Below are 12,580 nucleotides of genomic sequence, written 5' to 3' on the forward strand. Positions count from 1 at the left end.
CGACTTCATGGAGTGCCTGTGAGCATTGTCAGCGATCGGGACCCCAGGTTCACTTCTAGATTCTGGGAGAGTGTTCAGCGTGCGATGGGTACTACTCTTAGTTTGAGTAGTGCCTATCATCCGGAGACTGATGGTCAGTCAGAGCGCACTATCCGTACTTTGGAGGATATGCTTAGAGCGTGCGTCATGGATTTTGGTTCAGCCTGACAGGATCATTTGCCGTTGATCGAGTTCGCGTACAACAACTATCATACTATTATTGGGATGGCACCTTTTGAGGCGTTGTACGGGCGACGTTGTCGTACTCCACTCTTCTGGGAAGAAGTGGGGGAGAGACAGGCTGAGGGACCGGAGTTTATCCAACAGGCGATAGACATTGTTGATCAGATCAAGAAACGGATTAAGACTGCACAGGATCGTCAGGCCAGCTATGCTAATATCAAGCTTAGGCCTTTGCAGTTCGATGTCGGGGAGAAAGTGTTTCTGAGAGTGTCACCTTTCCGCAAGATTCTTAGATTTGGCCTTAAGGGCAAGTTGTCTCCCAGGTTTATCGGTCCGTTTGAGATCTTGGAGAGCATTGGCGATTTGGCTTATAGACTAGCTTTGCCACCGCATCTATACAGTATTCACGACGTGTATTCAGATTTCATTCTTAAGTTGTATTCAGTTGCAAACTCTGTAAACGTTTGATTTGAATAAAGAATGTTTCTGATTTCTGTATTACATTCAGTACTTAAGATCTGATTTCGAGGACGAAATATCTTAAGTGGGGGAGAATGTAGTAGCCCGTACCCTAATTGAGTAATTAAAGGATTAATGCTAATTAAATAAATTGGGTATCGGACGGATCGGAAGCTTCTAAGGCACGATCGGAAGCTCCGAACAGGATCGGAAGCTCCGATGAGCGATCGGAGGCACCGATGATATTACGTCATCCATGACGTGTGGTTAGATCGGAAGCTCCGATCAGGACCGGAAGCTCCGATCACCCCTATCCGGATTCAACAAGTGATATTTTGACACGTGGCAGATCAGGATCTTCGAAAGCTCCGATGGCAGGATCGGACGTTCCGATCGAGGTTCGGACGTTCCGATCGAGGATCGGAAGTTCCGATCGTTGTCTATAAATAGAGGGCCGAGGCTTCATTTCCAATTGCCAATTCCGAGTGTTTCCCTCTCCTTTCTAGTCTATTCGAGTTGTTCTAGCCTTCCTAGGCTTGACCCGGCAGTTGGCGAGGCGTTCGGTAGTCGTAGCGGAGTTGTGCCCAAGTTTTGGAGGCATCGACATCAAAGGGCTAACGACGGACGAAGGTATAGCTTTTGCTTCCTATAAATATTTAGAAGTATGCAATAGCTTAGTTAAGGCTTTTAGAGCACTTTAATGATAGTAGTATCATTTGGCAGTGTAGAGCAGACTATAGGCGTGGACCTAGAGTTGGTAGAGCTTGCACTGTTTTGAGGTACGAAAGTACTGTTCGAGATATCCTGACTAAGTATGCATGTATTATATGACTGCATGGTTTATATGTCATTGATTTATGCTGCATTCATTTGCATACTGAGCTATCTTCTTCGAGATGTCTGTTAGTAGGGTTTTTCCCTATCCTGTTAGTGGTTGGACTTCCATCGATTTGGGTCCGGCATATCCACTGGTATTATGGTATGGGAGCCACCTCCTGAAGCGACGGCACAGCGTGCTACATACCAGGACCCGGTCTGTCTCTGTTATTTGATCCTTGACCTCGAGTTTATAGGGAGTTCACTTTGCATGCATGTATACTCATACTCTCGTACTGATCGTTTTATGCTCACGTCTCGTACTCTGTGTTTCTGGACACCCTATTCCATGGGGCAGGTTTGCGATTGGACGAGGAGGGTGGATCCAGGAGGGGCTAGTCAGTGGTTGACCAGCTGGAGCTTCGTCTAGGTTTTATTTCTGTTGTTTTGAGGTTGATACAGCTATTCGATTTGGTTGTATATTATTTGAATAAATTACAGATTCCTTTACTTGAGATTGTATAATGTTTATGGTTTCCGCAGTTTTATTCTGATATCTGTTAAATTAAGTTAATTGCATGCCTAAGTTCTGTTTAGTAGGTGATCCGGGTAAGGGTCACTACATTTTGGGTCACATAATCCAGGTCAGTTCAGGAGCTCGGGAGTCCATTCAAGCTTTCGGGTCGCATAATCCAGGTCAGGTCAGGAGCTCGGGAGTCCATTCAAGCTTTCGGGTCACATAATCCAGGTCAGGTCGGGAGCCCGAGAGCTCGGCAAGGCTCCCCAGAATATTTGGAAATTCGGCTCTGGAGCTCAGCTCAGCCATTCGGAAGCTCAGCTCGGCATTCAGGAGCTCAGCTCAGCTCAGCTCAGCTCACCTTTGGGAGTTGGTAAATTTTTAAGTATTTATCTTGCCTCCCTTTAGGAGCTTAGCCCAGCTCACCTTGGGAGTTGGTAAATTTTTAAGTATTTATCTTGCCTCCCTTCAGCAGCTCAGCTCAGCTCACCTTTGGGAGTTAGTAAATTTTTAAGTATTTATCTTGCCTCCCTTCAGCAGATCAGCTCAGCTCAACTCAATCCCTTCGGGTGTTAGTTTATTTTTAAGTGTTAATTTTACCTCCCTTACAGGAGATCAGTTTGGTCACCTAAAATTGAGCTAAGCTCATTTTAGGATGTCAGTAATCGAAACTCAAATCATGATAACATAAGAGAATAATAACCGAACTAAGCTTGCATAGCATAAAAAAAAAAGAAAAAAAAATGAGAAAATGTTTACATTTGCAAAAACAAAAATTAATGATCATTTTCTCCCTCACCCTCACCCTGCACAGCCTCTCCCTCATCCTCCTTCACTGCCTCTGCTGATGTGAGGGAAAGGGCAAACCCCTCAGGGTCCAGGAAATCTACAGGGGTCCCTTCGGGAGGGTAACCCGCTGCCCTGAACTGCTGGGTACACCCTTCAAACCCTTTAGCTAGGTAGCTGTAAGCTTGGGTAGCTACCTCATCCATGAAGTCATCGGACTTCAGGAATGCCTCTTTGAAGCCCTCAGCTCCCTTCGCCAGATCAGCTCGGGCCCCATCCAGCTCTTGCATGGCTTGAACTAGTTGATCCTGGGAGCCCTTGAGTTTACTCCGCAGAGCTTCCTTTTGCACCTCAGAGACCCTGAAGTCATTCAGTAGCTTCAGCCGATCAGCTTGAAAGCCCGCCCTCATTTCCTCCATTTGAGCTCGGAGATTGGCTATCTCTCTTTCGGAGACCAGCTTCACATCCTCAGCTGCCTGATTGAGATCGGCTACATGAGCTTCGAAGCTTCGGGTCTCCTTGAGAAGTTGCTTCCGAGCAATGGAAGCTCGGAGAGACACCTCGGCGTTAAGGGAGGCGGCCTAGCATGAAAGTAATAAAATAAAAAATGTTCCTGAATGGAATAGGAATAAGGGGTTAAACATAAAGGAGACAAGAGAGTAAGCTACCTCGGCAGAAGCTGTGTTGGAACGGTGTAGGAGGTCAGTCCAGGTAAGACTCTTCACAAAATCAGCATCGGCTTGAGAGAGCATGTCCCAAAGGACTGAGCCTGCTGTTGGGGTGGGGCCTACCCCCACTATCCGAAGCTCGTCATGATACATATCGAAGAAATTGGAGCGACATCGAATCACGGGGGTTTGGGGTTTGTCAGACCTGAACTGTCGAAGGGGCGCTACCTCGGGAATGGTAGATTTACCCGAATCCAGCTCTACTACCTCAGGGTGGGGGCTGGAGGTAGCACGCCTCTTGGATCCTTTAGAAGGGGCAGTGGAGGGCTCAGAGGCGGCGGCAGCTCGGGGTGAAGCAATTTTGGATTTGCCCGAGGAAGCTTCAGCCTTGCTCCCGGGCTGAGCTGTTGTTTTCTTCTTCTCAAACATCCTTTTCATTGCAGCATTCATCACTCTTTTTTCTGGGCAGACAAGAAGGAGGTCAACAAAAAAAAAAAAAAAAAAAAAACAGCAACGGAGCTAGAGAGGGTGAGGGCCGTACCTAAGTTTCCTGGAACAGAAACATCGGCCGAGCTAAGCCCATGATGGCAGAGCAAATCCTCTGCCATCAGGGCAGCAATATTAAAGCACCTTCCCCCTATAACCCTCTGAGCTCCTGTGAATAACTCCCCCTGTCGAAAGCCTGGGGCAGGAACAGGCAAAAAGGGAGGACTTCCTTCCAAGTGGAGCATATATCCCAAGCCTCAGAGGGATGGACAAAAAAGAATGAATTTTTCCAATTTTTGTTTGAACTGGGAGAGCCCTTAAAGAATTTATAGTTAGGTCGGCAAGAAAGGTAGAAAGGGCCCTCCTCAGAACGTTTGGGGAGTAAAAAGTTACAGATAGTAAAGCAGTTTACTTCAAAACCTAAGGTTCTAAAAAGAACTATGAAGCTGCACAGGGTTCGGAAGGAGTTAGGAGTGAACTTCCCTAAATGAAGCTCGTAATAATGGCTAAGTTGTTGGAAAATGAGGGGGAGGGGGAACCGGAGGCCAGCTTCTAGCTGGTCCAAGTAAAAAGTGTAATATCCTTGTGGGGGACGGTCAGCTCGGTCTTCTGGGTCAGGAATGATAAACTCGTAATTTTTAGGGGCGTGAGATAGAGCTCTTATCTTGTCCTCATCCGAAGCATCTAGCTCGGAGGGATATTGCTCATACCACGGCACCGCAGGGGTTTCAGGGTCGTAGCCCAGGTCATCATCCTGAGCAGGGGATGATGCGAAAGTAGGGTCCTGGCCTATAGGCTCTCCTGCAGTAAGAGTGAGGGAATCAAATCGATCCACCTCAGCAAATACTTCGTCTGGGCTCCCAGAGTGAGCTCAGGAAGAAGTAGCCATAAGGAGTGTTCACTTACTTAGGGAGCTCGGAAACTTTAGGAAAGGAAGGAAAGCAAAGGAGATCGGAAAAAAGGAATTCAAAAGAGAATTCACAAAAACAAGAGGCGGAGAAAGTGAAAATGAAATTTTTACAGTGAGGCCTATTTATAGAAAGCTCGGATCAATCCAGGTCGTTGATCTTGGGATAGGTGGACGGCTCAGATCGAGTAGAATTCAAAAAGTTACCGTTACATAGTACTTGCCAGAATGACAGCTGGGCTTGGTGAGGCACCTCAGCTCAGCATCCACTTAGGGTCATCTCAGCATAAAAACGAATTTCGAGTCTTTGACCTCAATTCGACTTTTATGGGAGGGACTTGTGATACCCGAAAGAGGAAATCACCTCAGCTCATAGACGACCCTAAGGTAAAGATCAATCCTTAGCTAGCCAGAATCGTCCAGGGGTCAGCTCGGGTAGGGAGTTTGGGAGCTCGGGAGCTCGGCCGAGCTCCTCCATCATAATGACCAGCTTAGTTCAAGAGCTCATCTCCAGCTCGGGTCGGGAGCTCAGCTCGGGAGCTCAGTCAAGCTCCATCACCATTGCCTCCAGCTCGGGTCGGGAGCTCAGCTCGGGAGCTCGGGAGCTCGGGAGCTCAGCCAAGCTCCTTCACCTTATTCCAGCTCGGGTCGGGAGCTCAGCTCGGGAGCTCAGGAGCTCAGCCAAGCTCCTCCACCATCATCCAGCTCGGGTCGGGAGCTCAGCTCGGGAGCTCAGGAGCTCAGCCAAACTCCTCCACCATCATCTCCAGCTTGGGTTGGGAGCTCTGGAGTTCATCTCAGCCTTGAGGGATTGGACAACCTTGATGAGCTAGCTAAGATGTTAGGATCAGTGTTCAGGTTGAGTTCAGGGGTTCAGCAATAACTCACTCACCCCTTTTCCATATATGATCTCAGGGAGAGCAGCAGTATAGCGTCCTCATGATGACAGTTCAGCTCAAATTAAGTGTATTGTTATTTCCTTTGTCAGACAAGATTCGGGCGAGATCTCAGCCTAAATATTTGGGATTATGATCCCGAGATTCGCGGATTCTTGATAAGGAAGGTAGGCGCTAAATCCGGAGCTCTCTCCTATAAATAACAGGTTCACTTTCATTATTTGGATCCTAATTTTTCACTCGTATACACACACCACTCTCTATATTTTCGCTATCCTAGCATCTGACTTGAGCGTCGGAGGGAATACGCCGGAACACCTTCCGGCCCCCCTTAACACTCTTGTTAGTGGTTTCAGGTCAGCAGCAGTTCACCTTTTATTTGGAGGAGCTTCTTCAGCTCATCCAAGGAGATCACTTTATTGAGGTATTTCATTACCATTTATGCAAATATATTATATTTCTCTCCATATATATGAATCAATTCGACCCATCTTACGAATGATGAATATGCGTGAGACTATCTCATATGAGACTTATTCATACTTGATTGGTTATGTTTTCATATTATGATGATTCTCAACTAAATTTGATAAAACAATCAGGTTAACTTTTTTGTTGATTTATTTTGCATGTTTATATTTATATTATATATATTATTGGTTTGCTTCATCCTTGCTAACTAGATTACTGAAGAATTTATAAATGTGATTATAATTACAATAATCCTTTCGGTAAAAGAAAGTAAAGACATCCACAATTATTTGAATATAAACTAATCACATATTTATTTATCAATAATAATATTCAACTTGAAACAAAAGTCAATCTTTAATCCCACACGTGGGCCCATATCCTCCATCATTAATTATTATTATTATTATTATTATTATATATATATAAAGAAATGATACACTGCACATCCTTGCCCTGCACACTTGTGGGCGCTTGCCAACGTGGCGCACCCACAACCATACAAAATTTTTTATTTTTTTTTACAAAAAACGGCTGATCAATCATGAATCGCCACGTAAGCGATGCCGGTGCAGGGTATCAAAATTATATATATATATATATATATATAAAGAGAGAGAGAGAGAGTTTTTTTATGATGTCCAACATTATATGCCCACTTCATGTCCACCATGTACAAGTCAACTCATCTATTGTACCGGTCAACTCATTTATTGTACATGGTGGGTATGAAGTGGGCATATAGTGTTGGGCACCATAAAATAACTATATATATATATATATATATATATATATATATATGAGTTTCTTTCAAGTGTCCACCTACCATGCTCACCAATGATGTGGCACTATTTTATTGGACTTACAATTTATCACATCTTTTATCACATCCAATAAAATAGTGCCACATCATTGGTGAACATGGTGATGGGCATGGTAGGTGGGCACTTGAAAGAAACTTTTATATATATATATATATATATAGAGTTCTTTTATGGTGCCCAACTCTATATGCCCAACTCCATGCCCACCATGTACAATATGTGATAAGTCAACTCATCAATTGTGTTGGTCAACTCACATATTGTACATGGTGGGCATGGAGTTGGACATATGAGTTGGGCACCATAAAAGAACTCTATATATATATATATATATATATATATATATATATATATATAAATTCAATTCCACTAGAGCAACCATGGGTGGTCAATCGGAATTGGGTGCCAATTCAATTGGTCGGCACATCAATTTTGATATTTTTCCTTTTGGAATATTTATCGTATTTTATATAAAATTATTTCGAAATGTATACTACATGCCCATACTACATTACATGAAATATAATAGTAATAAATAATGGATTTTATTTAAAGTTGCGTTTGGATACATAGATTTGAAATTTATGGATTTGATTATAGATTTATTGTTAATAACGAAACAATATCTTACATTTACTTACAAATTAATTATATATATTTGAACGATTTCAAATGAAATAATTATTGGGTAGACATGAAATTCATCTTAATTAAGATGAATTATGATAATGTGTAAGAGTGGATTTCAAATTTATGATATTATTTCTCTTAACGATAAATTGACATTTTGAAATACACGAATTTTAGATCATTACATCCGAAAGCAAAAGTAATTTGTTTTCGGAACATATTCTCTATGCGATTAGACAAAAAAAAAAGATACACATGTCTAAGTCGATTCGAAATCAATATCATGTTTTTCAACAATTAACAACTTTTTTGTTGACAAAATTATTTCCGAGAGATTATCTGAACTAAATCGTAAATAGTCAACGAGTGAAAGGACCGGGCGGACCGGCTTGGGCAGCTTTTAGTGGGGCAGCTTTGAACCGGTCATTCAAATTGATGGTAGGGTCAAAAAGGTAAATATACATTTCTCCGCGTGGTCGCCTCTAATGATTGTGACATATGTATGTCTATTGTAATTTCACATCAACCCTTGTATTTTTCTCTATTTAGAGAAACCCCCCAAGAATTTCTATTTTGTTGGTTTTCTACCTCCTCATTTTGCTCGAGTTTATAAATTTTTGTTAGTTTCTATATTGAAAAGACAAACAATGTTTTCCCCACATGAATTAATTGAAATCGAACTAATTTTTCAACGATTTGACAGTAATTATCAAAATAAAACACCAACACCATGTTTTTCCCAAAACGGCAGAAATAAGACCGTCGAAAAGTAATTTGAAAGATTTTTAAACATTTTTTAATCTCTATAGATGAAGAATTCGTCACTTACGAGATAGTACACAAATCAATAGTTGTCAAACAAGTCGATTGGTCCATATCAATAGTGTAAAATAATAATGCTAATGTAAAAAATAATAATTTTTTCATTAGTAGAGTCGGATCGAAAATCCATATCACAAAGTTGAATAATGAGAACGCGTCACATTGTGTGTTTTTTTTTTTGGGTGATAGATTAAAATGGTAACATATCAAGGTGTATCAACGAATTCTACTTAAAAACTAGATATTGAACATGCAAGAGCGTATCATTTTATACTCCAATAAAATTTGAAAAAAGATGGAAAGAAAAGAAGTATAAAAAAGGCATGAAATATTGAGTTTTAAGGGGAATTACGGAAGGAAGAGAAAGCTCGAGGGGTGGTGTTGGCCCTGTAATGCAATAAATGTTCCCATAAATTCCACTCGGTTTCTCAACTCTCGCCAATTTTTCTGCTAATTTCGTGCATGTGGCTCACCCTCTGCCCTTCTTCCCTTTTATAAAAAAAAAAAAAAGACTTGTCCCTCTCTCGTCACTAGAAAATATACGCCTCCCGTTGTTCCCTGGTAGATACGGTCCATTTTTTGTCTGTTGCAGATAATCTGTGAGTTTCTGATATGGGTTTTTACCGATCTTTGTTTTTTGTTTCCTGCTTGATTTTACTGTGTCTTGTTCTTGTTCTTGTGATGTCTTGGTTTTGCGACGGATATTATAGTGTTTTATAGTTGATAGTTCTTGTCGAGCTTTCAATAAGCAAAGGAAAATAGTTTGTTGAGAAGATTTTGAAGTTGGCAGCAGTTTAAGCAAGTTTTGAAGCGTTTTTTTTGCTTGATATTTGAAAGAATCCTTTTTTTTTTTGTGTTTTTATTAAATCTGGTATCGGTTTGATTCTTCGTACTGATTTGATCTGGGATTATTTATGTTTCCTGTATTTTGTGATTTTTTTTAAAGAATTTCTAATTATTTTGTGGTGGTGGGATATCGAATTCCAAGTGAAATAAATGGTCGATCGATTTTTGTGGTTCTTAGTTCAATTTATAACGTATAATCTCTTCAAATTTAAAGTTGCTTTATCATTCACATGGTTTCAAGAGATCTTCTGAGTGCCAAATGAAAAGGCCAAAGTAAAGCAGAAGTAGAAAGTTGGAATCTTGGGAAGGAGAAAATTATTTTCGGATTAACAAAGTCTTATTTTGTTTCGTTTTCTGATTCTATATCTTCGGATACGTGAAAATGAGTGTTAGATCGTAACGGAATTACCTATCCTTCAATTTTTTTTGTTGGTTTCAAATTCTCGGTGCACTTTTTTTTTTAAATCGTGAACAGTTGATCTTGAGTTTTTTCCTTTCACCTTGATGTTATCTGATGTGCAAATAAAAGTCATTTGGATAAACTGCCATTTTTTACTTGTTAGTCTTTTCAAGCACATGATTTGAACTGGTTTTAAGCAGCTTCTGTTTTTGTACAGGTTCTCTTTACTTCAGAGTCAAGAAAGTTAGTGGTGAAGTTTGATTTTGAGATCATAATTGTTGTGAACTCGGGACATCGCTGGAAATGGTTGCTGAATCATGGTTCCGTAGTTTATGGAAGCCTTCAAAAAAGCATGACTTTCAAGCTGGAAAGTTGCATATCGGGGTTCTGGCTTTTGAAGTGGCGAGTTTGATGTCTAAGCTGCTTCATCTCTGGCAATCATTGACCGAGAAGCAAATCGCAAGGTTGAGGGAGGAAATAGCAAATTCCACAGGTATCAAGAAGCTTGTCTCGGAAAACGATGATTATATCGGAAAGATGATATGTGCAGAAATGACCGAAAACTTGGCGAATGTTGCAAGAGCTGTTGCAAGAGTATCAAAGAAATGTAGTGATCCTTTGTTAAAGAGTTTTGAGCAAGCCTTTAGTGATTTGATTAACTTGTCCACTGATACCTATGGTTGGCAATTTTCATGGAAGAAGATGGACAGGAAAGCCAAGAAATTGGAACGGTTTATTATCGTGAATAATAATTTGTTTCAGGAAATGGAGACACTTGCTGATTTTGAACAATGTTTGCGAAGAATGATGGGAAGTGATAATGCAGATAGCATAATCTTGGTCGAATATGAAAAAAAAGTTGCGTGGAAACGACAAGAGGTGAGGCATCTTAAGGAGAATTCTCTTTGGAATCGAACTTATGATTACACAGTTCTTCTTCTAGCAAGATCTATATTTACTATATATGGTAGGATTGGGCATGTGTTTGGAGCTAACGACGTGGCTGACTTGGGGATTAAAGATTCTAGACTTATAGATTCAAATAATAGCCGAAAGAGCCACTCAACTGTATTCACGCAATCATCAGTTTACCCATCTGAAAATTGGGTTCCGAGGTATTCTTCTGGCTCTGTGGGCAAGATTATATCCTTTTCGGGTCCAATTTCAAGAACAAGCAATATTGACAATTTCCACTCAGGTTCTCTTCAAAATTCTGTGAACTCGTCAAGCCCGATTCCTGGTTCACATAATGGTGCTAACTTTTATTCGGGTCCCCTTGCAAGGTCAACAACGAAATCCGGCCCTTTGCGAAAGGCGATTCGAATGTGGCAATTCCGTGATAAATCTCAGAACGTAAGGGAGAAGATTCCACATCAGCAATCTGATCAACTAACCACCTCGATGCCTTTTACGAGGGGCATGGTCAGTGAGAATTGTACTCCCACAAACGATTTTTCTGGGAATGTCTATTCCGGAGTTCTAAACAGAACTAAGGATTCCAACAGAGCCGAGCATACATATGGCAACTCGATTCAAGGAAACCAATCAGTTGGTCCCAAGAACAAGCTGTTGAATGCGCCTCCTCCCGAGACTCTCGGTGCTGCCGCGTTAGCTCTTCACTATGCAAATGTTATCATATTTATCGAGAAATTAGTGGCATCTCCTCATCTGATTGGCAATGACGCAAGAGATGATTTATACAACATGCTACCTTCTAGCATCAGATCATCCCTAAGGGCAAAACTGAAGCCGTTTGCCAATATCCTGACTTCATCAGTGTATGACACGGTTCTTGCGGGAGAGTGGACGAATGCAATGTCAGTAACACTCGAATGGCTAGCCCCACTTGCTCATAACATGATAAGATGGCAATCGGAGCGGAGCATTGAGCACCAGAGTTTAGTTTCCAGAACAAATGTGCTTCTAGTTCAAACCCTTTTTCTTGCGAATCAAGTGAAAACAGAAACAGCCATAACCGAGCTTCTTATTGGACTGAACTATATATGGAGGTTTGGTCGAGAAATCAATGCAAATTCACTATCTGAGTTTGCTAGTGCCAGAAAGGTTGATGAATACATGGATTCATAGCCGCATCACTTTCATATGCTCATCGTTTTGCTGAAGGATCATTCTTAGTGTCAAAGGTTCCTAATCCATTCGCCCCAAAAGTCGATGTCCATGAAATGATTCCTTGAGTCTTTGGTGAAACCTTCTCGTCGGATTCTTGGATGCCAAGAGGGCGCATATCCTTGTTCCCGCAGTAGTTGGATCACAACATTTTTCTGGTTACAACTTTTGTTTGAGGTTTGTGATTCAGAATCCACATGATGCCGTTTTTAAACGGTCATCGATAGCCGTAACTTGCACTTGAAGTATTGTAAATTGTCAATCTGAATCGTGAAAATTTTATCCTGGTAAAGGTGTGGTTTTCCAATCTTAGGAGCTTCTCATCAAATTAAAAAGAATGTCATGCTGCTTGCTGTTTGGCTTGAAATATTTTTTACTTTGCCATAAACCTTTTTTCTTGGGACAAAATCCAAAATCTGAATTTTATTACCTTTTTTAAGTGATGATATTTATGCTCACTGTTGTCCATAATTGTGGTTGCTTGGGGTGATTTAACCGATGTGTAATTTGAAACATTTTGTTTGGGTATAAATTGATCCTAAACATTTTTAATAAATGTATTGGTTGAAAAATTATAAATTTTTATAATTATAAATTGTGTGCGAGATATGTGTAACTAATATGTAACATAGCATGAAATGAGTGTATCGGATCCAACGGCTCCATTCTCATCGTTAATGTATGTCTTGTGGTTTAGGTTTGA

At 41.0% G+C, this 12,580-nt stretch overlaps 1 protein-coding gene across 1 annotated transcript; it reads left to right on the forward strand.

Moving 5' to 3' along the window:
• Window positions 1-8,884: 8,884 nt before the first annotated feature.
• On the forward strand, window positions 8,885-12,169 carry LOC140863712 (uncharacterized). Its single transcript, XM_073267326.1, has 2 exons — window positions 8,885-9,103; window positions 9,968-12,169. Exon 2 carries the CDS (start codon window positions 10,054-10,056, stop codon window positions 11,836-11,838), a length of 1,785 nt encoding a protein of 594 aa, XP_073123427.1. The 5' UTR covers window positions 8,885-9,103; window positions 9,968-10,053; the 3' UTR covers window positions 11,839-12,169.
• The last annotated feature ends 411 nt before the right edge of the window (window positions 12,170-12,580 follow it).

The sequence above is a fragment of the Henckelia pumila genome, chromosome 4 (assembly GCF_033568475.1).
Source record: "Henckelia pumila isolate YLH828 chromosome 4, ASM3356847v2, whole genome shotgun sequence".
Taxonomy (NCBI): Eukaryota; Viridiplantae; Streptophyta; class Magnoliopsida; order Lamiales; family Gesneriaceae; genus Henckelia; species Henckelia pumila.